The 27098-nt window shown below is 33.7% G+C and overlaps 1 protein-coding gene across 6 annotated transcripts in view; it reads left to right on the top strand.

Annotated features, from left to right (window-relative positions):
• Positions 1-22144, top strand: part of ETV1 (ets variant 1) — a 133992-nt gene extending 111848 nt beyond the window's left edge. For 5 of the 6 annotated variants that reach the window (XM_012650280.1, XM_012650282.1, XM_012650283.1 and 2 more), the window contains 6 exons: positions 2098-2165; position 3255; positions 3679-3747; positions 6731-6900; positions 12207-12308; positions 17197-17434. In XM_012650280.1, the coding sequence (XP_012505734.1) occupies positions 2098-2165; position 3255; positions 3679-3747; positions 6731-6900; positions 12207-12308; positions 17197-17418 (632 nt within the window). In that variant the 3' untranslated portion in view covers positions 17419-17434. Of the gene's footprint in view, positions 1-2097; positions 2166-3254; positions 3256-3678; positions 3748-6730; positions 6901-12206; positions 12309-17196 lie in introns of all 6 variants that reach the window. The other variant, XM_012650281.1, reaches the window with a different exon arrangement.
• The last annotated feature ends 4954 nt before the right edge of the window (positions 22145-27098 follow it).

Genomic DNA, 27098 nt, shown 5'->3' on the forward strand with positions numbered 1-27098 from the left:
TAATCACTAATAATCATTAGTGGTGTACTAATGATTTTAAAGTTATAATCCATGGCTACATAATGGGACAGCGTAAATATGCTGTCATCGTAACATTGTTGCATAGGCTAAACTACAGCTTATTATTGTTGTTGAATTTTGTAACTTTTCTTCATGAAAAAACAGAAGTGAATACAAATGTAATGCCTCCATTCCCTGCTATAAAACATTGGCCTTTGAAGTAGCCGCTTAGCTAGTTGGGATCTTAGTCGAGCATTTAGAAAAAGTTAAAATGTAATGCCAAACTTCATTGGTTGAATTTTTTATTAGATAAGGTAGAAACGAAAGCAGCAGGCAATTTAATTAGCAGTAATTTTTCTGGGCAAGTCATTACTTTGATGAACTTCAGAGCAATGTTTATGGCTCCTAATTAACCATGTTAGTCATTTGATTGAATAATCACTTTGGAAATGTTTCTACAATTTGATTAGAGTCTGACCCACTCTGATAGTCATAAATTAACTGATATCACTTTAGGATAACATGACTTTAGTTACTTTATGGGAATAAACTCCTCTTAGCCGTATTTTTTTCAGGCTTCTCTGAACTGTATAAAGGACACCAATTTTAAGAATAGACTGAATTGAAACAACGCTAGCCAAGTGTCTCAATTTTAAGAGCTAGATGTTAATTTTATTTATTGTAGAGTATAATGTAATAAATAATATTAGGAATTGGCAAAAACACAATCATATTCCCATATATAATTTTGTTTTCTCTAAATTGCCATTCATTGCTTTTTTTTAGAATTTAGATCCTAAGTTGGACCTTTGGAAGTATAATGGAGATTTTAGTGTTAGCCTGATTATGTAAGTCATTAATTTATTGCAAATTTTAAATTGATGTATTTTAAAATATCTTAGATTAATAGAAATTGAGAAGAATTTTACAGAGTAAATACAGCAATAAACAAATCAGCCCTTTCAGTAGATACGTATTAGTGAAATTATCCATTGAATCTTATATTTGATGTCAACTGTCTAGTTTTCCAGGATTATGTTAATTTTGTATCATGTTAAAATGCTTTTATAAGGTGTTCCTTCAAATTTGAATAGCGGGTTTCTCAGAAATGTTTGCATTTCCTTTCTTCCTCCTTTTTCCCCCTCTGGGAAGAAAAGACTGCATTTGGTCACACTTATATGTAATAGAATTTAGCCTATATGTTTTCATCTAGCTGCCTCCAGAGCCAGCCAGCTGTTTTTACAGCCGCACTCCAGGTGTGCAGCAGTCAATAAAAGTATTTTGTGGCAGGGTGTCAACACTGGTACAACAAAATGCTTGCCTCCATGCAGCTGCTGAGCTGATGGCAGAGTTATTAACACTGTCCCTTCTAGGCCCAGCTGATTTGAGGGACCTTATGCCTGGCAATAAATCCAAATAACATTAAAAATTAATATGAAGTACCATTAATTAAAAAGTTGGGCTAAAATGGATTGCTAACTATTTGGTAACCCCAAAAATCAACTACAATGCAACCCTATTATAAATGCTGGTATCAGGAGACAAGGTTAACTCTGCCTTTTGTAAGGTCAAAATTATATACTGCATAATACTTTCTGTAAAGAAGGCATGATATGATAAAACTTTTGATAATAATTTACACTATTTTCAACTTGCAATATTTTAAATGTTCCAAATGTTACATTTTTAAATATAATTGGTATTAAATGATTTTGCTATGTACGTAGAATACTATGGGATATACGAATTTATTCCATAAATATTCTGAAGCATATTTATAACTCATGAAACTGTTGCAAAGACACCATCATATTCATGTGGGGTTGCTATTTGAACCAATATTTAGCAAACGTTGATTTGGGTAAAACTTTGATTTCACATGTTTGTTCAAGAGAGTCAGCATTCACCATGGTATAACTCTTCACTCTTCCATTTCTTTTGTGTGCTCTGCCTGAAATGTTGATGACATGTTGACAGGTTCCCTTCATGGCGACTCATGTCAGTTTCTGTAACTTTTCCTTCCACACCCTGTCCATTGATAACAGCACAGTTTGAGCTCCAGACGCTTCTTTGACCGGTGTTGTTTTCCTCTTTCAGAAGTGCCTAGCTGCCACTCAATTTATATGAGGCAAGAAGGCTTCCTGGCTCATCCCAGCAGAACAGAAGTTAAGTTTTCCATCACTGAAATTCCTTGTAAATATCTTTTAGAATAATCAGACATCCCAAATTTATGGTCAATTAATTAATCATTGTATTCTTTGTAAAAAATCGTTTATGTTTCCTAAACCATTATTTCAAAATGATCTATTTAAAGTAAAAGAAAGAGTTTTCAGGTCATGATATCTTGTATTTGGTTGTTAACAGGAGTCATATGCATGGAACCAGCTGAAAAGTGGATTTCTCTGTTCTTTTTTGCCAGCAGCCACATTCTTTTAAACCTGAACTTATGCTTTATAGATTAGCCCACCTTCACAAGGCTCTATTGAAATGTATCTTCGAGGAATATTCAATTTTGCTTTTTCAGACCTAACTAATAGTTTTACATTTTTGGACAAGTAATTGTTAAGAATAAAATTTCATATAAGAGGGCTTATATTTCATATAAGGAGTTTTTATTGTGGATATTTTTGTGGTAACCGTGGTGGGAAGGCTTCACTCTAAGGGACTTTGATACCTGCAAAGTAACAAATAAAAATGATATTTATCTATATATAATCTTCATTACAAAATTTCTGGAAATATATGCATGGTTCTTGCCCTAAACAGTCTATGTCTCTTCAGTAAGACTGACTTAGATGCATCCTTTTAGGCTAGGTCTAATATAGATTATTTTGTATAAATGATAGTAGCAGAAGTTTAAAGGATAGTATGAGGTGGTAAATCCAAAATATTTGAGACACAAAGTCTTGCACAAATGCAATGTAATTATTGTCGCTGCTATTAATATTATGTACCCACCATTGAGACCAATACATTTGAGAAATAAAACTGTAACTAAACTATATGAAATTTCTTCCTGGTAATTAAAGATAACAATAATTAGAATAAAGTCCACAGTCAAGAATATTTGGGATAGAAAATGACTGTGAAAAGCTGTAAATATATTTCATGTTTTTCTAAGGACTTAGTTATGTTATAGCAAAAAAAGGAAAGTTTTGCTTTCCACTGTCTTGTTTAAGACAAGAAATGTAACCTACCTAAATATTTCTATAAGGTAGTAAGGGGGGTAAAATGAATCTCTTTGAAAGCCTCAGGGTAATAATGCAAGGTAAACATTAGTATTTCACTTTGATTTCCCTCTCTTCTTATTGAATAATGAAACTTAGACAAAATTGAAAAAGTAAATGGTACATTATAAATGCTAGGTTTTTCAATGTTTGCATGAGCTCTGGCCTGGGTCAGTAGTAATATATTGGTATATATCACTGTGTGTGAGAAGCCACTCTAAATTTCATATATTAAATCATTTAACCCTTACAAGGGATTAAAACTGTTCAAGAGCTGTCATCCCCATTTTATGGATGAAGAAACTCAGGCACAGAGGTTAAATAATGTGTCCAAGGTCAAAGAGCTGAAAAGTGGCAGAGTCATTTCCCATCACAATTTTTGTGTTAATGTTTATATTTTTTAAAGTTTTCATTTCTATCAGGAATAAATGTGTTCCATTTTCCCCCACAGGCTGTATGTTTGAAAAGGGCCCCAGGCAGTTTTATGATGATACCTGCGTTGTCCCAGAAAAATTCGATGGTAGGTTTTTCACTGTGCTTCCCATTTTGATGTTTGTAAAAAGGAATGATTATTCTTGCCTCTTCTGAAAATAATGGATTTCCCTACTTAAAGATTTCTATGCACATCCTTTATCATGCACTCATACTAGCTAAACTTGACTTATTACAAGTTTTCGCTTTCCTTCCCCCATTAAGAAACCTTTTTGCTTTGTCTAATGAGAGAGTCCATTTGGGGGGATATAGCCAAAGAACATCATTCTTGCCAAGCTTTGTGTAGCATAAGAGGGGGTTTTCCATTGCCCTGCTGAGCACATGCAGCTTGTTACTCGAGATTTATTGAAAGCCGATCCTGTAATTAACAAAGCAGAGAAGAACGCATGCTACTGTGGATGCACTGATGACTAATGCAGCCTCCCTTCTTTTACTGTTTGTGAAAAGATGCATTATGGAACACAGGAACAACATAACTGCCCATTTACTTAGTGATTGTTAGTCCCTCTTTTTTTTTTTTCCTGGGATGCTGTACATTGCTAATGTAGCACTACTTTATAACCGCTTACAAGGGGGTTAGGAAAGTATTGTCTTTTTGCTAACACTTGATGTTGCGATGAAAAGTTCCCAGATCTTAGAATCTTTATTGTTTTTGGACAAAGGTGGCAAAAGTCGGCATCTACTAGGAAGCTTGGCTAAAAAGTGAACAGTTAATTGATTTAGTGGTTCTTCCGAGTAGTCTCCATATTTCCTGCTTTGATTGTTTAACAGGAAGCGAGCAGGGCACTCTGATTAGCTGATTGCACAAACTTTGGGGATCATGGCTGTAATGACTTGGGAGCTCTCAGAAGTTTTTAATTGTCATTATTTAAACAGCAAAGTACATGCTCAGATTGCTTTTCAATCTCTAATTAGTTGCTTCAAGACTCCCCTATGGTCTTGAGCTTTTTACTACTTCTCAGAAGAAATGGAAAGTCTTGAGAAGACACTTCCTTAGCCTCCCTTTAAATTCCTAACTTCACTCAAGGTCCCAGGGTCAAAACCCCAATAGGTGTCACTTTTTGAGTCTTATTCTACAATAGGTGTTATTTCTAAGCTTTGTGTTTCAGAAGTGTACACTGTACTATTTAGTACCATTAGCAGAACATCACAATACTTAAAATATAGCTTTTTCTCTTGAGACAAAATATAAAGCTTCTACTTCTTGGAATGACCTTCGTCAGTTTCTTTCATTTTTGGTGAGCTTCGTATTTTCAGAAATCTTGAAAATTAGTAAGGCCATGTAAAGGAAAAAAAGTCTCAGAATTATGAGTGTGGCTTGCCACAGTCATACTAATGTTTAGGAAACTAGCTGCCTTGATTGTTTATTCCCTTTGACTTTTAAATACTCTTCAATTTTACACTAAAATTGCAAGATAGTATTTGTCTTGTATTTTATAAGTAATGGAAAATAAGAAGAAAGAAAAATGAGGGGATTATTTTTTCATTTTGCATGGTCAGTGTGATCAGTCACATTTATAGGCAGAAATAATGTAGAGACTGTAAAATTTAAGTCTTTCACTCTATCTGTATAATTGCTCAGTTACTCCCATAAAAAAAAAAAAAATTGTGAATCTCAGAAGGAAAAACTGAGATAAATAAAACTGTCGTTGAAATCAATGTCATTGAAATCAATAGCAAGTTAAGACCAAAACAGTGTAATGATTTTTAGCAGCTATCGACTGAACATTTTTTTTTTTTTTGGTTTAAGTTTTTAAAGTGTTGCTCTTTCTATAGCTATTTTAAGAGGTATATTTCTCTCTGCTGAACAGAGGAAAGTTTTAGAAAGCTTATGATTTAGTCTCTTTTATAATTCACTCTTAATGTGACGAGATGAGCTTGAATATATTGTGTGAATTGTTTCCTTAGTGGAGAGGAGTGATTTGTGCATTAACAATGATATACCTGTAGGACTCTAGACACTCCATCCCCAATGTGACCAGTTCCACATATTTTTAAGATGGTTGGCTGGAGATAGAAGTAAATAATCAGAAGTCACAAAGCTGAGTGTATGTAAATATATATATTTGTAAAATCAAAATAAATGACCAGATTTATACCAGAAGCATTGCAACTATAACAACTTTATTACTGTAATCTATTTAACAGATTTGTATGCCATATATGAATACCAAATACACATAACACAAAACTTTCTTGCTTAAAAATATACATTTACAGAAAGCTCTGATGTATGCATTTTTAAATTGGACTTTTAGAAAAAAAGAATAGCAAGCTAAATTCAAGTGAGTGAAATACAAACAAGAGTTAAAGAAAAATGAAGGGATTTTCATTGTTGCCAGTTGAAAAAATGGTAATGTAGAGGAAAGGTGGTGCGAGGGTAATCCAGTTTGCCCTGAATTACCCGCAAGACTTTCTTAATTTATGTAAGTGCAGATTATGTATAGTGTTTGTCTTGTATTTTATTAAATTTTCTTTGAAATATTTCCATGAAAACTTTCAATAGTTTGTCATTTGCAGGTCAATGAGGTGTTTGCAGATTATAGTTTATAGAATTTAATTTGTACAAACAAAATGCCCAGAACTTAAAATTGATTACCCCTCTTCAGTATTGCTTAGAGCAGTGATTAATGGCATTAACAATAACAGCAATGAAGAATGATTACCAACTATGGTTTTAAAGAAATCAATTTAAAAAAGACAGTTATATAAAATTTTGTAAATAAATGACATCTGTGTGTCCTTTATATTGACACAGGATTTATTCTGCACCTGTGTGCATTGATATTGACCTATATATCTTATATATCATTGCCTGTAAGACTGTGTAGATTGCTGGTTTATATTCAACCATTTAACTACTTTAAATTCCTATTTAATGGCAGCATTCTATTTCATAGAAACCCTTAAAGTGGTTGTGGTTTAACCATGTTAGTGATTGATTTCATGTAAATTTTATTTAAATAACATAATTCTGCTAATAAAAGAAACTTTAAAACTTTTTAATTTAGGGGACATCAAACAAGAACCAGGAATGTATCGGGAAGGACCCACGTACCAGCGGCGGGGATCGCTTCAGCTCTGGCAGTTTTTGGTAGCTCTTCTGGATGACCCTTCAAATTCTCATTTCATTGCCTGGACTGGCCGAGGAATGGAATTTAAATTGATTGAGCCTGAAGAGGTCAGTTTTGTAGGTCTTAGTTAGAAAATCAGATTTGTTATAACACAGAGAAACCGATATATTTAATATGCCAAAATGTATTTTTTAAATTTTAAAACTCAGAGAAACTTTCTGAATTAGAATGTAAGCAAAGAAAAAGCATGTCTACATTTAAAATTACCAACGTATTGCATATTCCTTTTAGTCGAATACAATCCTACACAATTGATTTTGAAGAAAATCAACCAGAGCATCGTTAGCTTAAGCCTTTATTCAAGAATAGCCAACTTGAGAAGTTTCTAATGGAGCAACTAAGTTAGGGCAGGCGATATCCTATGGTCCGTAGGGGAGAGGAGGAGTATCTGCTAAAGTTCAGCTGCTTCTGGGGATGGAGGAATTATTCTTTCAAATTAGCAGTCATTATTTGAACAATCTGGATTTTGTCAAGAGGGTTTGAGATGAGCATTTAGGGAACAAAGTCAAGTGCCAGAGAAGATGGGTGAGGAACAGCTGTGGGGGATAAAGGCATATGAAGGCCACAACGGAAAATGCTCAGTCCTTAAGTGTCTCTTATAACAGTGGTCCCCAACCTTTTTGGCATCAGGGACCAATTTCGTTGAAGACAATTTTTCCACGGACCGAGGGTTGAGGGATGGTTTGGAGATGATTCAAGTGCATTACATTTATTATGCACTTTATTTCTATTATTATTACATTGTAATACATAATGAAATAATTATACAACTCACCATAATGCAGAATCAGTGGGAGCCCTGAGCTTATTTTCCTGCAACTAATGCCGCGCTGAGCTGACAGGCGGTGGAGCTCGGGCAGTGATGGGAGCAATGGGAAGAGTCTATAAATACAGCTGAAGCTTCGCTGGCTTGCCTGCAGCTCACCTTCTGCTGTGTGGCCTGGTTCCTAACGGGTCACAGACTGGTACCGGTCTGCAGCCCAGGGACTGGGGACCGTGGTTTTAGGAGACATAGGCCTGATGGAAATGTCGTTTCCCTTTGTTAGTGATGTGTACACAGCTGGACTGTACACTTCATTGGAAGGTTGGGATGAAGTTTAAAATGTTGCCGTAGTACATAAGAAATTACCAAAATGAGAGGGTTCAAATAGAGATAATACTGTAGGGATACATGGAATACAATTTGGACCAACTGTTCAACTATCATCTCCATCCCACTCCCCCACATGCAAATGGAGTATTTTCATTTTTCAGTTCAATTTTTATTCTTCCGAGGACTGGCTTTCGGCTTAAGGCTACTATTGTTATTATACCATAACTCATCAGTAGCATTTTGGCCCTCCATGGAAAGGTGACTATTATATGAACTTTTTGTCTCACTGTTAAAATTGAATTTAGTTTATGTCAGCCAAGATAGCAATGGGAGATTTTTAGCTAACATACCTGTGACTGATTACGTTAGCTATGCGATCTAAGCCTCAGTAATATGGAATGATTAAGTAAGGTTGAAAAAATTTTGAACCCAAATTGAATAGTTTCATATACAGTGGACATCCACAACCTAAGCTACTGGACCCATCCATCTTACATTTTCTGTCTTTATTAAACCATGTATTCAATCATAATCAGGTAATATGCCCTAATTTGATGTCGAGAAGATAAAGTTACATCATGTATTAAAATTTAAGAGATGATCTGACTCCAGAATGCATTAAAAGTGTGAAATAAGAGGAGCTGGTTAACACAAAATTAAGTCTACTTCAGTTTATATCAATACTTTAGTTGCACTAGGGGTTTAGCTTTGCAATATCTCCCTTGTCGCACACCAGACACACACACTGAGGGCTCAATATCCAAATTTGAAAATATCCATTATCTAGGACCATGTTTGGTGTTGAATTTTGTAATGTGTTTAAAGCTTAATTTAACTGTCAAAGAAAATTAGTTCTTCTGTAGATGTACTTAAATGATGTAAGTGAAAGAGCCACAAAAATGTGGAAGCACTAACAAATTGAAACTGGAAACACTTAATAAAGTAATCTGAAAGCCCTTTAGCATGATGGGAATGTTTGTTCTTCACCTCATGGAAGATGTTAATAATCACTACAAGAGTTGGTTCATACTGGAATGGGGACATTCGACCGGGATTTGTATCAGTTAAACAGTTATTTCCCTCCACCTGTGATTAAAATAAACTGAGCAGAAACAGAATTTTTTTATTTTTGCCAACTATTTCTTAAAATAGGGAATATTACTGAATTATGTCAGTAATTCTTAAACCACTACGAAGAATGAAACTTCTTTCACAAATGATTAAGTTCTTCATGTAGCCACCGTTGACTTTTATGATGATCAAGTTTGAATAAGTAGAAGATTTGACCAGATGACCATTAAGTTCCACCAAATTCTGAATTTCTGTGATTTTTACATGCAGGGAAGAAATACATACAACACACATTCAGACAACTTTTCTGTAGCAGACTTACAAAGTAAAAAAGGACTGGGTAATTCAGAGTCAGTAGACCATTTCCAAATAATAACTAACTCAATGGGAATTGTGCAATAAAGACTGAATGTCTCCTAAGGCTTTTGTTCAAAATGAAACATCCCATTTCTGATTGCTGCATTGCTCACTGTTGCAATTACTTCCATCAGGCAATGACTATGGTGTCTTGTTTAAATTTCTTCTTGGGAAAATGTTTGTGAAATTTGTTTATCCTTTGTTCCCCGTGGTCATCTTCTTCCCTCTACTGCCTAGCAGCTCGTTGGGTGTCTATGTCAGTAGAACACATGAAACATGTCTCTGAAGCCACCTTGTTGTAATTACTCAAGGGTTTCATTTATTTATGTTTCATCTTGAAGTTTAAAATGATATTGAGTGAGACTTTAGACCTGCACTGATTATTTGCTCAGTGTGTTTGGATAACTGTAGCAAACACTTGATCTTTAAAATCTCTCTTTTTGAGATATTTGAAATAATTAGATGTTATTTTCGAATTCATCATGAATCCTAGGAAATTGTTCTAGGAAATAATTCTTAACATAGTAAGGCATCTATAGGACTCTGTGTAAAAGTCTTCTGATGATATTAAGCTTGTTAAGCTCAAAGAGTTAGCGGGAAGTCTGATGGCCAGGCTCAGAGTGTGGTTTCCTAGTTCACTGTTACATATTCGAGCATGAATTTTAAAAATAAGTTGAATAATGCTTGAACTATTACATCATCCTAGTTTTCTATTTGACAAAAAGGGTGAATGCCATAGTGCCATCATCTTTATACTGTCTTAACAGCCTAGGTTTTCACTTTAGTCACTGGAAGTATTCCCACCATCGCTCCCATTCCATATTGAAAATCACGCCTTGGCTTTGAGTGGTGCTGGATACAGTGATGATTGGTGGGTCCTATGTGAAGGCTGAGTAGACTTTCATAGTTGGCAGATGGTCTACCTGGCCTGGGATCTATTTATGTTACCTGTTAATTTGAAACTTCTATTTTGTCTGTATCTCATAGACATATTGCTATGTCCCATTTCCCTCAACTTTATAAAGAATATGACACTAAAACAACTCTAAAAATATATTATATTGTTTTAAAATGTATAGTAATACCCATGGGCACCATAATACCCATGGTGCTGAGAATCAACTGGCACCCTAAGAGTCAAACTCTGTTTATGGTATTAAAAATCATATTTCTCTCCCCTAGAGACCTCCACGATATTCTCTTAAAGTTTGTTGTGAGCATTTTATTTTCTAGGTGCATCCTGGTGAGTTTCTAGAAAAGAATCATTTATAAATGACTATGTATTCAGAAATTATTCTTTACTTTAGTGAGATATTAATAATTTATTTTCATATCCCCTCCAGGTTTGCATGCTGTTCAGCTACCTTGTCTATAAAAGATTCACTGATGTCCATTGTTAGGTTTTTGAAAGACATTTTATTTAGAAAATGCTTCTTATTTCTCACCCCTCATTTCACTATTGTTCAGAACATTTACATTAAAATGAAGTTTATCTTTGGAAAAATAAGATGTACCTGCCACTGTGATTGTCTGCTTGAATATATAATCTTGTCCCTGTTACATCACATCCTTCTACTCTTAAGAAAGCTGACTGCTGCATGCGACTAAAGTACGTTGTATCTTCATTCAGAGAATACAAATTAGTGAGAGAGAAAATAGCAAGGATCTGTATTTTTAAAACAGAAAGAAACAACCCTGGAGAAAGGTTATTGCTAATAAAGTGAAGAGAAACAAAATGATCCATTTGAGAAGCATTCTATTTTAGTATAGGTGAGATAGCAACAACTTGGAATTTCATGGAAATGAAGGAACACACTAACCCTATTAGATAATGCTCTCCTGGGGTTGCCTGCGTTTGCATGACAGCTGCAGTTTCTGCTCATAGTAATAAAAAAGTGGAAATTAATGAGCAAGTGATTTTAGCTGGGGTAGCAAAACCAGGCTATGCTGTTCTGTATCATGCTTCAGCTAGCCTGGGGTGGTGATGAGGTAGGGATATATACACATATATACATTGAGGAAGGAGGTTTTTTTTAAAAGCTCTATTGAAGAACTCTGTCTTAATCAGATACATCACTCCTCCAAAGCTACATAATAAAAAGCTCTTAAGATTTTTTTACAAAACAACAAAGTAGACATTCTGCTTTAGAGATATTTGTTTGTGGACTCATATACATTGTGATCTTTTCCACTTCTTTCTTATTTTTAGCATCCAATTACTGTTCTCTAAATGAATGTTTAATTCTCCCGTTTAGTATCGGCTACAATTTTATTCTGATGCTGCTTCAGAGAATAAAAATTATTTGCAGTTCAGTTTATTAATTTGTATACTGTGTCCTCTGCTACACACATTGCCATTTGTTCACTCTTTTATGTAGTATTGAGTAGAGTATCTTTTTTCATTGATTGATCATAACCTCAATAAAACATCTTTACAAAGAGATCACTAAGCTGTTCTTAATGTATAGTTTTTGTCTGAAAAATAAAGGAAAAAACAGCGTATCTCAGAATGGAAAACTTGCCTCATTTTGGTGAATTGCAGCCTGTTCATTCCTGTTGTAAACACATTCCCTTATTTCCATTTAATTTTGTATCCAAAACAATAGTGACAAAGAATTCTATTGTGATGTTTCATAATGATCACTGCATGCCTGGTTTAAAAAGCAAACCAGGACACAGGAAATTCAGATTACAATAGCTTTTGATACTTTACTTATATCTTTGATTTGGACATGTTTTGGTGGGTTTGGAAGTAGTTAATTAATTAATTTTTATGAAATATGCTGACAAATTAATACTTAACACTACAATGTAATTCTGTTTCGGTGGCAGGTGGCCCGGCGTTGGGGCATTCAGAAAAACAGGCCAGCTATGAACTATGATAAACTCAGCCGTTCACTCCGCTATTACTATGAGAAGGGAATTATGCAAAAGGTGAGCAGCTAATACAGCATTAAAATTCATTGAAATGTTGCACATTAATCTGCACGTCATACTTTAAAAGCCACATATCATTGCATTGCTGAAGCAAGGTTTTCACTCATTTTAACAAATGCTTAACTCTTGGTTTTGGTATTATAAGCCTTTCTATTTATAAATTCATGGACATTGTAGATAAATGTGTAATAATATGTACAAAATAATAGGCTTTCTGGAAGTTCCTACTATGCTGCGCATGGTTAAAAAAAGGTGGTTTCAGTATTAATATTGCATCTATATACCTCCAGAAGTTGTTATTCTGCTGCATTCTCCACAATTATATAATTTTGAAGTGCTTTTGTTTAAATTTACAGAGTCCAGTGAAAATAAAGAATCTTAGACTAACAATTCTTACCTTTTTTTTCTTGTTCTCATTCTTAAACCATTCAGACATTTCTTGTTCTCATTTGTAAAAACATTTTTTTTCTTCCCTGAAATCTTGCCTGGTTATATCATCTGACAGTTTAATATCCTAAACCATTTATTAAAAAAGAATATTCGACGTTATGTAGTTGGTAAAACGAAGTTCAATATATGTTATTTCCAATAAGCTTCCATAATATTTGAAATTAGCTTTTTTAAAAAAAAAGAAAAAAAGTAGAACTCAAACAAGTGAATTACACTTATAAAATTTTGGAAGAAAATAATGAATAAAGGAATAAATAAAGATAAAACATTTGGATATTTGATATTATTACACCCTTCAGCCTCACATGTGTATTCAGATCTAATTGCCTTCACTGTGAACCAAGTTTATGATTTATCCGCTGGAACATTACACTTTTATTATATCTTTTGTTTACTTTGGGATTTACGAACATAGTCTCATGTTATAGATTGCAGCATATTTCTCTATCACCATGGATATACCAAGAAAAACGATACTAATTGCTGAATGAAACTTAATAGAACAGACGGAAATGGCAATGTTGAGTTTCCTAGAGCATAGAGAATCGGTGCTCTAGATTTTGCCACCTCAGAAGTTAGAACTTCCAAAATCCTTAAAGATAAGGCTGAGTTAGATTTTCACTTGCTTCCTGTTTTCTGAATCTTGCTTTTAAAACGTTTAACTATTTCTATCTTCTCCTCCTATCTTTTCCACCTCAACTCTGGGGTCATTTTAAATTCCTCTCTTTCTGTACCAACATACCCATTTATAGCCGAATCTTCATTTTCACCACCACCTTAATGCAGGGGTACAGCACTGGGCTCTCCCAGAACATGCTTAGCAGTTTCCCTGGGCAGTATTGAACAGGGGTAAAAGATAATGCAGTCACGATTTAGGTTCGAACACTAGCTTCTCACTGGATCACCTTCTTGAACAGATTCTTCTCCTATTAAAAGGTGACATTCTTATTTCATTAAAGTTGCTGTGATTATTAAATGGAATAATGTACTTGGGATGTTATGCATTGTACCTGGCACAATAAAAGTCTCCAATAAATCGTTACTGTTAGTGCATCTCACATCCTGACATCAGGGTAAGCCAAGGCATATTTGGTTTGTTTGTCTTGACCAGTAAGTCTCTTATTAAAGGGAGTATGCGCAGAAAGCTAAAAATTATTATAAGATACCTAATGACACCTCAGCTTTTAGACACAGTGGTTGATGGGGTATCTCCAGGATGTCATACCAGGTATTAAACAGTCTCAAGTGTTCACCACTTCCCCATTCCCACTTATCCTCTTATCCCATATTCCATTTGTGTATCCTCTTATTTTAATACATGAATAAGGCAAAATGCTATCAAACAGTGACATAGATACTGTAGTATAGATAAAAATGTTGTTGCTTCTCATATTTTCCCTATCAGGCTGTAACTACCAAAGGGAATTCTTTACAACTCATCTATCAGCTAATGTAGGAAAAGGAAATGCTGTGTGTGAGAGACCTCTTGCAGTGTCACTGTATAATGTAAGAAAGGGCAGGTCATTTAATGGTCAAATGTACAAAAATTAAAAGCCTGTAGGTACTTGTAACTAGCACAGCAATCAAGGCCCCCTATGAGTTTTCTGCCCGTATTTACCCTTCTTCACATTCTACTTGCTGTTCCTTGACACACCCATGATTCCTCCAGTGCACCATTCACATTCTTTCTTTTTTATTTATTTAATTAATTAATTTATTTATTTTAGAGAAGGGATCTCACTACATTGCTCAGTTTGGCCTTGAGCTCCTGGGCTCCAGCTATCCTCCTGCCTCGGCCTCCCGAGTAGCTGGAACTGCAGGGGTGCTCCTCCGCGCTGGGCCAGTCACATTCCTTCTAGAATGCACTGCCCTTCTCACATGTTGTACCATTCTGATGGTTAAATAAATTCTGGTATAGTCATTCAAGAGGAAAACTGTGCCATCATTTTATATATATAAAAATCTATAATATAGAATGATATATTTCAACATGTAGGAGAAAATGTTTATATAGCCACATTTGTTCTTCAACTTAGAACTATTCATAGCCATATGTAGTGTATGTAAAAAAATAAATTAAAAGATTAGAGAATAAAATAAAAATAACCAAGTGGGTCTCAACATATAAAAAAATTAAAAACTGGTAATTAATCTCAGTAGTTATGAAGGAACTAAGAAACAGTGGAGTAATGCATGTGTGTTTTTATATTTCAAAATTTAGAAATGCCTAGAAAAATATATATCAATATTTTAACAGTGATTATATTCTAAATGATATAATTATAGACTATTATTTCTTTTTGTTTAATCTATAATTTCTAATTTAGTATCCAATTTCCTTGTATAACTTCTGGAATTTTACAAGTCAAAACAAAATTTATTCAGCCATCGAAAGCAAGCTCAAAAGCTACATCCTTGTTTACTTTTGATTCATTTCCCCTGCAAAATTCCTGTTTTTTCTATCTCAGCGTTGTAATTTAGACATACTTACTGTACAGCATTTTTCACACTAATAATGAAAGACATCATTTCCCATGGTTGGTTATCAGCTTTTGTTCTAAATTTAGCAGCATTTAACATAGTCCAGTAAATACAGTATTAGCCCTAAAAATGCTTTTTCAAAAGGGAAACAGAAGGAAGCAGTGAGTAAAGGCAGAGTCCTTAAAAGATTTTATTATCTCACCTGCGTGTTATACAGTTGAATTCATTAATCACATCATTTTTAACTATAGCCAATAGCAACAGGTTGGACAAAAAAGGTTCTGTGCTTAAAGCAAGTATCTCTTCCTTAGCAGCCCCAAACAAAACAAAGCAGGTTATAAAAAGCTCAGACGTATGCAGGCCACTTATTTTATTTTTTTTCTCAAAATACGTTGAACAGAAAAAAAATAAAGGAAAAGCAGAATGTATTACCTCAGCTTTATTTCTGATATTGCTTATTTTTATTTTTATGGTCATTTCACCATTTCACCTTTAAGAACTTAGTTTCCTTCGTCTGAAGGGCTAAAGTAAATAAACCCTACGTCAGGCTTCTCTGATTGCCGTACACTGTGCTAGAGACTTTCCATATCAACCTCACACCAGGCTTGCCAAGGAACCATTTCTGTCTCCATTTCACAAAAAAAAAGGGAACTGAGGAGTAGTTTAAGAAATGTGTCTATATTCATAAAAACTACTCGACTCTTTCAAAGCTAGGAATATTCAGATTATTTGAATTTTCTAATGTGATTCTTCTTGCTTAAATTCAGGGCACAAAATGTTCTAAATTTGAGTCCAGAGCAGCAGTGCTCTTTGGTAGTTCTTTCTTTTCCCCTAACATATATAGATACTTTATAAAGCATGAACACACTGTTCCCCCCACGTCACAAATCAACTAGCAATATCTTTTTGATACAAGGGAACAGGAGGTGTTGAATAATTTTTAGCCTTTTAGAATTCCCAAACTCTGCACACACTACAAAGCGACTATCAAAGTTAATACAAAGACTCTATTCGTCCACCAACCGCCCCACCCCGCTTTGGTTTTGAGGGTCTCAGCGTTGTCTATTACCGGAAGGCATATTTGTCTCACTCAATTGTTTATAATTTTCTAGAGAAGCATCACTCTTCAGAATTTAAATTTGGGGTATGTCATTCTCAACAAATTATACTACTTCCCCTTTATTTCAGGCGGTTGTCACATTTCTCTTTCTTATTTCCTCCCTATGCATTGTGTATTTTAAATTCCTTTCACTTTTTTACACCTCTTACTTCAATTTGACACTCTATACACATCCTTAACTTCTGTCTAATGTATCATGTCTTCATTTTTAAAAGTGATGGACCCAGGATGCTCTCCTCTTGATCCATCTTTCATTTAAATAAGGCTATGTATCTTTTTTAGGTGAGAATACACAGTGCCAAAAAAAAAAAAATAGTTTACTCTGTGAATCAGTGAATTACTAGTCTGGTCTTAGAACAAAGCACATTTTTCTTTTAAGGTTTGTGAGTTTAGTTTTTCTACCATTTCAGAAACGTAATTTTAGGAGGGAGACACTACACCTTAAAGGTACAGGATTTTTACAAGTATAGATATTACCTTTCAAAACAGAGAAAAAAATTTCAGTGTGAAATGTGTGCATTAAAGTATCCAGTTTTTTTTTTTCAGAATAACAATGTAAGTTTATCTTTATATTAAACCAAGCAGACTTCTGAGCTTTCCAGCTGTATCTGAAATGAATTAATTATTACCCAAGGTTAACATTTTGCATTTCCCTTAATTGACCCATATTCCACAATGTAAGGACTTTTTTTTTAAATATACGCATGTGCTATTATAAAGCTTAGCTGATTTTGTTGTTATCCATTAGATAACAGTATACCAGAAAGGCGTAGTAAACCATGTTTTTGTTTTTTCCTTCCCTGCCTTTCCCCATCTCTGCCGCATTATTGTCAGGTGGCTGGAGAGAGATATGTCTACAAATTTGTGTGTGATCCAGAAGCCCTTTTCTCCATGGCCTTTCCAGATAATCAGCGCCCGCTGCTGAAGACGGACATGGAACGTCACATCAATGAGGAGGACACGGTGCCTCTGTCTCACTTTGATGAGAGCATGGCCTACATGCCGGAAGGGGGCTGCTGCAACCCCCACCCCTACAACGAAGGCTACGTGTATTAACACAAGTGACAGTCAAGCAGGGCGTCCCCCGGGCTTTTCCTTTTTCTGCAAGATACAGAGAATTGCTGAATTCTCTTCAATCTTTGTTTTATTTTTGTCGTTTGTATTTTATTTTTAAATAATAACACACAAAAAGGGGCTTTTCCTGTTGCATTATTCTATGGTCTGCCATGGACTGCGCACTTTATTTGAGGGTGGGTGGGAGTAACCTAAACATTTATTCTGTGCAACAGGAAGATAATGGGTGAGTGGGCAGAGGGATTTAGGGATTACTTTTTACTTAGGCTTGGGATGGGGTCCTACAGGTTTTAAGTATGATGAAGCTATATCATGTCTATTTGATTTCATAACAACATAAGATAATGTTTATTTTCTCTTGGTATCTATGGTACAGTTAATTTCACATTGTGTAAATATCCGCTGCTTGGAGACTATTTGCCTTGGGCATTTTCCCCCATCGTTTCTGAGTCTCTGCAGGTGTACAAAGAAAACCCAATCTACTGTAAATGGCAGTTTAATTGTTAGAAATGACTGTTTTTGCACCTCTTGTAAAAAGGTATTTAGCAATTGCATTTGCCGTTTTTTTGTTTGTTTTATTTTGTTTTGCTTTATATATGACTCACAGAGGATAACCATAAAATGGGTATTTCTCTCTGAAGTTGAATAATCACCATGACTGTAAATGAGGGGCACAATTTTGGACTCTGGCTCCAAACTGAGTCACAGGCCAGTAGCATTACATGTATCTGGTGCCACCTTGCTGTTTAGATACAAATCATACTGTCTTTTAAGTATTTTGAAGCCCATTTCAGTTAAATAATGACATGTCATGGTCCTTTGGAATATTCACTTAAACGTTAAATCTGGGATCACAATGAAGCAAAAAATATTTGTCTCCTTTTCACTTCCTTCAGTACATAAATACATTATTTAATCAATAAGAATTAACTGTACTAAATCACATATTATGCTGTCCTAGTTACAGCAAGCACTCTTTAAGAAAAATATCCAATACACTAAATAGGTACTATAGTAATTTTTAGACATGGTACCCATCGGTATGCATTTAAACCTTTTACTGCTGTGTTATGTTGATAACATATATAAATATTAGATAATGCTAATGCTTCTGCTGCTGTCTTTTCTGTAATATTCTCTTTCATGCTGAATTTACTATGACCATTTATAAGCAATGCAGTTAACTACAGATAGCATTTCAGGACAAAATAGATGACTCGAACCATTTATTGCTTAAAAAATAGCTTATGCCATGCTATGCTCTAAACAGCTTTTATGCACATTGGCAAATGAAGAGTAAGCTTCAGCTTGCTAAGGGAAACTGTGGAAACTTTTGTAACTTTTGGTGAAATGGAAAATTATTTACAAACTGTCAAAGAATTTGAGGAAGTTGCTGTATGACATAGTGCTGGCACTGATACTATCCAACATCTCGTTTTGGACGCTCCTGTAAATGTGATTGGATTGTTTGAAAGAAGATTTAAAGATTTAAAGTTTCAAAGTTTTTTTGTTTTGTTTTTGTTTTGCATATGGAGAAAATATTGAAAGCAGGATATGTTGTTCTATTCACTTTGAAAAAACCGTAATTAAATGGTATTATAGTATCTAAATAGCTTGTTAGAAAGATTCAAGCCAGGCAAGGAACATGAGTTTTGTTCAATCTATCAATAACCTAGAGAAACAACCTTTTTTTAAGAGTCTAGCAAAATGTTTTAAAAAATCCTAAACATAAAGACAAAATAAACCTATAAAAGCATTTCATGATGAGCACAGGAAGGATTTCTTAAAGATGATCCCCTGCAGCTACCCATTTTCCAAGACTACACAGGTCACAGCTCATTTCTCTAAATTGAACAGTTATTGAAAAATCCATATACCAAAATCAATACTTATTCACATTTAATCCTACAATCAAAACATACTCTAATTTCAAAATATGTATGTAATCTGTGATTTCAATGATTGTTCTACATATACGTCATATATAATTTGGTCCTTTATGGGCTAATAAGTATGCCTTAAAAATCAGAACTTTTTTTCCCCACTATGCTCATGTGGCCATTTACAGCACTTAGAATGAAAACAGATGTTAAAATACTGGGTGAAAGTTTTATTGGAAAGAGAATTGAGATATATGATTATTTGTTAACATTGAAGGAGAAATTTTAATTGGGTCTTTAAAATGTGTTCTAAATGAAAACTGTATTGAGGATTTTTCTTTCTTTCTTTTTTTTTTTTGTCTTTTTCCTTTTTTTCCTTTTTTCTTTTCTTCTTTTAAATATACTAGTTCAAGTCAGTCAGTGAGGAAGAATTGGGTCATGAGTTATCTTAATAGAGCAAAGGCAGAAATGATACTAACTATATAATGTTTAAACTATATATTTTGCTGTTTAAGGTAGTGACTCACTAAACTAAATAAGTAATTGGCCAACATTAAGTATATTTCCAATACAGAAGGGTTCAGAATATTGCATTATAAACTCTTTTGAAAAATGTATCTGAAGTTTTTTTTTTTTTTAATTGTTTTTATTCCACTTTTTGTTTGGTTGTGTTTTTATGTTTTTATTTTCAGGTAGATTAATAAATCTGGCAGCTGATTTCTGCAAGATTCTTGTGTTTTGAATTTCTAAATGAATTGGCAACTCAAACATAGAAATCATGCGTTTCATTCATTAATGATACATCTTCTTTCAACTTGGTAAAAGAAACTAAAAGAAATATCTCCAGTACTGTTTGCTGCCTCTGCATGACAACTTACTGATACCCAATAGATCAATTACAGCAAAGAATGTTACATCCCAAATAACTAGTGAAAAATGATTTTTTTAAGTTATAGCCATAAATGCTTCAAAATAAAAATCCCCAAAGCAGACAGTACAGATTTTTCTCCAATCATAGAAGGATCTTGCAGGTCTAGTTTTCTACAGATGCTGTAACAGATTACCACAACTTCAGTAACTTAAAAAAAGCACGTATCTGTCTTCTCATAGTTCTGGAGGTCAGAAAGCCAAAATGAGACTTAAGGAGCTAAAACCAAGATGTCCATAGGTCTACTTTTTTCTGGATGCTCCAGGGGAGATTCTTGCTTCTTCCACTTATGGAGGCTACCAGCATTCCCTGGTTCCTGGCTTCACTTCGACCTCTGCTTCCACGATCACAACCTCCTGTCCTCTTCTACAGTCAGATCTCCTTCTGCCAGCCTCTTATAAAGACACCTGTGATTACATTTAGGTTATAACTCAAATAATCTGGGATAATCTCTCCACCTCAAGATCCCTAATTGAATCACATGTGCCACATCCCTTTTGACAGATACATTATTCACAAGTTTCCAGGATTAGGACATGAATATGGAGAGGTGGGGTAAGGGGATGGCAGGCAGGGCTGTTATTCAGACTGCCACACAGATGAAGACATTGTGTAGCAAAAATGCTAACTGATTTGCCCTTGGACAGGAAAGTTCTGTCGAGGGAGCTAGGATTAGAAAGTACTGAGAAATGTTTTTGTTTACCACTGAGATATTCTCCCCTTATTCTGCATAGTTTTGAAAGTTCGCTGTATTAAAGTTCATCTATCCCACTAAAGCATCTGGTAATCACATCAAGCCTTTAGATTATTTAAATCCTTCTCCCACCCTCAGATAAATCCTACGAAATGAGGGGGGAAAATAAGATGTGATGACAGAGTAATAGAATAAACAGTTAAATCTGTGGTCTAAACCAGATTATATTTTTTTAATAAATTTCCTTTCATGTTAGGATGAGTTGTTACTATGAGATCTTAACATTTACAAGTGATTATTTTTTATTAGGTAAGAATAATATTATATAGGATATGTCTCTTTTACTCAAAAGAACAATTCTAAAAATGAGTCAACTTACCTTTATATGACAAGGAAAGAAATATATTGCCTGATGTTATGTTAAAATAGTTATTTGGCCAGATCATAGGAGTTTCTAAAGCGAGTCACTTTATCTATCATACAGCCTTTTCAGAGCTTATAATGAGAAAACAGTATAGAGAAAAAGGCCATTTACATGTTTATTACTTGGAATTGTAAAAGAGGAAAACTAAAGCTTAAATATAAGAAATGAGTGAGCTATTTTCCAGTCGCAATTTGGTATGGAGAAGAGAGCAAGTTATAAAAAACATATGATTTGGGTGAAAATAATGGTGAGAAGAAATTAAAAAGGCAAATGTACATATTAAGTAATTATGATAAGAATTATATAAAAGCCAAGTTTTAAAAAAATATTAATGTTGAACATGATACTAAAAAATTTGACCCAATTTATTCAGAACTCAACTAGTACTTTTAGGTCTTGATTTTTTTTTTTTTAAACATAAGACTCAGAAAAACACATTTAAAAAACAATTTACGGAAAAGTATAGTTTAAGAAGAGAATTTGATTAGACTAGTGGATGCCTTTGTAGAAATACCGATGATTTTAGAATGTTCAATTAAAAGTGTATATACAATGGTTATGGTTTATGAATTCATATGTAAGGGAGGTTCTTTTGCATATAGAGTCTAATATTATTTAATTCCATACTAAAATTATATTTATGTTTCTAAGGGGAAGAAAGTTTTAATTCACTTGATTGTATTAAAATTATACTTACAGTTTGAGAAAACATGCTATGAAAATCATGTGATTATAGCAAATTAAAAATGCTCAAAATTTAAACCTAAAATAAAAGCCCAGAAGTTGAAAATATTGAACTGTCGTGATCACTCTGAAAGGTGGCACATCTAAAACTGATAAATGTCATCTAAATTTTTGACTGCCATCTAATCATTTTGTCATTTTTAATAGTTTATGACCAAGGCACTTGAGTAATCTCTTCGTACTACTTCTATCATTTCCACATATTATTCTCTTGCTGGCTAACTTAGGTACCAGGACACCTGATAAATCTTCTTCCAATCTCTTTAAATACTTTATTTCACATAATCACTTTAATAAATGTATCAGGGAGAATTTTTGAGAAGGGAACTACCTAAATTATTTCAGTGCCTCTCATGTGCCAGACAGGATGGATACCTGACTTATGTCACTGCCTCCAACATTGCTTGGCTTCGTCCCATGAGAAGCTGAGGCTAATGGCAAAACCAAAGTGTCAAGATGTCATGTGATCACAGGCAAATTCATAAACCCTACTTTTTCATATAAACTTGGACCTCACTACTTTCCTGATTTAATTTGTAATGACAAAAATGTCTATAACATGACATATTTTGCTGAAACACAGTGATTTGAAAAAAATTTTTTTTACCATTTTTGAATATTCCTTACAGACAAATCTAAAAAGGAAATCGAATACCATTTAACCAACAGCAACAACAAACGAGTTTGGGCTGTTTTTTTGTTTGTTGGTTTGGTTTTTTAAGACTTTTTAAGCATTTAGAAATCAAACTGATTGAAGTACCTCTTTGTTATTTTCCACTGGAAAAGTGTACAGCTTAATGATCCCAAAAGAAACATATAGTCATCAAATTCTTTGGAAAGTTATAAATGTTATCCCCATGATTTACACTATTAGACATGATGTCTGACAGTAATAAGAGTTCTGAGAAAACTTTTAAAGCATATGAGATTCAAAGTCACGTGATTCAGAAGAAGGAAAAATTGGTTTTTAAAGCAGAAAGTACAACAAAAATCATAGAAACCATTGTATAAGAAATCTTAATTTCCACAAAAGGGAAATATGAAATTCTTATAAACATTTTAATTTTTAAAATAACCAGTAAAACTATTTGTCCTATGGAAAGTTTAATGTGAATTTAATTGGCAGGGTGGGCGGGAAGAAAAAAAACAAGATTATGCATGTGACATTACTTTTTACACTGCAAAATGCTACACTATTTCAATGACCACAAACATATTTTACTGTTAAAAATATTCGACGATATCAACTCCTCTAATTTTCTAGACTTTTAAAAAGATTGAGGTAAAATACAGATAACATAAAACTTACCATTTTGACCATTTTTAAGTATATAATTCAGTGTTATTAATTACATTCACGGTGTTGTATGACGATCACCACTATCTAGTTTCAAAACATTTACATTTTTTTATTCTTAAAGCATTATTAAAAATAATCCAGAAGATATTTTATTATACATTTTACAATTAGAAATGTAAAAATACAATTTTAGTCTAATAATTTAAATTAATTATAATTCCTTTACTAAGATTTTATCAAGGCCTTGATTTTATATTGTAATTTAATAGCTTTATTAAAGAGAAAAAGATTAACATTGTATATGAACACTATTGTGTAAAACTCTATTTTACATAATTTCAGTAATTATTACTCAGTTGTTAATTTAGATAACCACCTTATTGTATATTTTGAAATCACTTGGTTTTTTAAATTATACTTTAACATATAGAAACAGCCCCTTAAAACAAATCATATCGAACAACAACAAACCAATATTTTGTACTCATGTCTGTTTAATTTGAACTGACAGATTGATTAACATATCATAAAAACACAAACATATGGAAGCTATAGATTATGATTAAACTTTTTAGGACAGTGATAATTTCAGATAACTTTTTTTTTAGAAAATAATTTCAACACAGAAACATGTTAGATCTAATAACAGTATTTATGTGAAATTAGGCTAACAAGGTAAATTGAACCTCTCTCCACTAACCCCTCACCATATTTTTGGTTTACACACTAAGAACTTCTTCTTAAATTGAATATATTTTTGTGACTTTTCAAATCTTATAGATTCCTTTCAAACGAAATTCTATTTCTTTCTGTTTCTTGAAATATGATATTTAATCACATTTAGAGTGAGGTTCCTTGTTTAGGATCACTCACTTTGGATTAAACTTTGGGGATTTTATTGAATTAAATCTTTTATTTAAAATTCTATCTCTAAAAGAATCTAAGAGATAAGATTTTATAATTATGCTTAAATTTTTCCTCAAATATGTACAGTTGAGCTTTGAACAATATGAATTTGAGCTGCATGGATTCAACTGAACGTGGATCAAATATGGAGGGTTACCTTTTCACATATGAGGGTTTTGCAAGGCTGACTGGACTCAAGACTTAAATATGCCCAGATTTGGGTGCATGTGGGCGTTCTAGAGCCATGCCCACCCCCATATATACTGAGGGACAGTTGTAATATCAAGCCCAAATGGGGTACATTTCAATTTTTTTATTATTTCTGACTTGTTTGCTTTATGAAGAGCTTGATTTGCAGGTGTAAATGGTAAATATTACAAATAACTCATAAAATTTTTATTCAAATTATTTGACATGCTTACCTCTGAAATTCAGTATCAAGAAGATTATGAAATAGAATCAAATGAAAAAGCCTTCTTCCCCTGAATTTACAGTTTGCTTATTTTTACAAGAATTTTGATTAATGTAGAAACCCTGAGGCAGTATTTCTAATACCAAAACAAGGAAAAATATGAAAATAAACATTGGGATAATTTAGATCCTAAAGGAGAAAAACATTGTGTGCTGATTCAGTCACTGAGTAGATATTAATTCACCCATACTAGAACAGACTCTAGATTATTCATTTCAATTTGTTCTGTGTTGGGAAATCCATTTATTCAATCCTTCAAAATCCTCAGCTATGAATCATTGCTATAGTATCAGTTGATTGTATATTTTTTGGGTTTAGATTAAGGGCTCCGCCTCATAGGTAGACTCTATGGAGGACACAATAGATTTATAAAAAGAGATTCTTGTCTTCAGACAAGACAAACTCACATAGATCTAATGCACACTTGGATGATTATATAATGGGGTATCTCATTTAATACCAAATAACATAGTTTAGGCCCCATGTAAAAGGAGTACAGTAAAGAAGTATCCTGAAGATTTCTGATGCCTATGGGAAGCCTGGATACTTTTATGCCACATGAGTGTTTAAGTTCAATCATGTCTGTTGCTATAAAATGAAGCATTTAATAAATTGCTAAGTATAAGTCTATATGGCACATAATTCAGTAAAATGTTCAAAATTTAACTAAAAATCAAGGCAGGGCAGACTGCTGAATCATTGACTTCCAACTGCCTTGATCCTGAGTATGTTGATGAAAAGCATTTATCAAATGCCCACTTGCTGTGCACATTTACATAGGAGGAATTCTCATTGCGTTGTGACTAGGAATCCTCATTGCATTAGCTAGTGTTAGCTAATTCCAAGCAAAAAAATAACTAACTGGTTAGGAGATTTTCAAAGCCAAGAGGCTCCATTTGGTAAATGCTATGGTACGCACCCTGACAACCTGCCACCTGTCCCGCGCCTACCATTAATGCTCAGGAAGAGCAGTAGAGATGAATCACAGGATGTTTCTAACACTGAGTGATTCCAGTCCTTGATCTACTAGTCCATGGCTGTGACTATTTTGCAGGAGGAAGCTCATAACTTGGTACCTGCCTAACTACTACAGTTTGTCTAAGACAGTCTCTGTTTGCCTGGGACAGTCCCTGCTTACACCTATTGTCCCAGCATATTATTCATACTTTTATTATCAAAGTTTGGAAAATAAATTCACTTTTTACTTGCACCCTACATTGAAATGCTCTCCTTGGGTTGCCTCCCAGGAGAAATGTTTATGATCGAATTATCTATCATACCACGTCTCCAGAATAAATATTCCTAACGAGGAAACTTCTGAACCTGACATAATTAACCTTTTTTTCACCTTTATATCTGTGGTGGCCCTCAATAGCTATCATGAGTTTTATTTTTTTTTACATTCCCACATCTTACATTTTCTCAATCATGAATGGTGGAAATTTATAGAAATTAAGGACATATGGATCTAGGTTTGTATAAGTCTGAACTGGGTAGATTTTAAGGTTATGAATTTTAGATATGTCCTTATGAAAATGAATGTAGCATGAAGCATAGTGAGTAGATAGCAAAACTAATAGCAACTGTAAAGAACTTAGCTAAAAAAATTCCTAATAGCAGAAAATTATCATATCCCAAATTCAGGTCATTGTTGCTGAAGTCAATGATCACCAACTATCTTTCCATTCTTGCATCATTTACTCAAGATGCAGAGCCCAGTTGAGAGAAATCCAAAATCAAGGTGTTGGCAAGGGTAGTAGCTTCTGAGGGCAGGATGTGTTCCAGACTCTTTATTTAACTTATAAATAGCTATATTCTCTCTGTCTCTCTGCTCATGGTCTTATTTTTATGCATTTGTGTCTCTGTCCAAATTTCTCCCTTAGAAAGACACCAGTTATACTGGAATTTGGGCCTACCCTAATGACCCCATTTTAACTTACCTCTGTAAAGACTCCATCTTAAAATAAGGTCACATTCTGAAGTGCTGGGGTTAGGAGTCCATCCTATCTTTTTTGGGGGAACATAATTCAACCTATGACAGATTCTTAAATTATGGTCAAGTGAAAGTGAAAGAATCCATAAAAATGAAATGATAACCATGCATTATATGCGAGATTCAGGCATAAGAGATAAATTGCAATTATATCTTTCTTATATTATATGACTAATATAGAGAAAGAAATTTGTATAACTATAACCAAAGCATTGGTCTTTATTCTCAATGAAAATGCTAGAAATGAATTTTATTCTGATAGTCTTCTTGTCCCTTCACTAATCAACGCTTTTATTTAAAAAATGTTATAGGAAAATAATA

Source organism: Propithecus coquereli, unplaced genomic scaffold (assembly GCF_000956105.1).
Source record: "Propithecus coquereli isolate 6110/MARCELLA unplaced genomic scaffold, Pcoq_1.0 Scaffold318, whole genome shotgun sequence".
In the NCBI taxonomy this organism is placed as follows: Eukaryota; Metazoa; Chordata; class Mammalia; order Primates; family Indriidae; genus Propithecus; species Propithecus coquereli.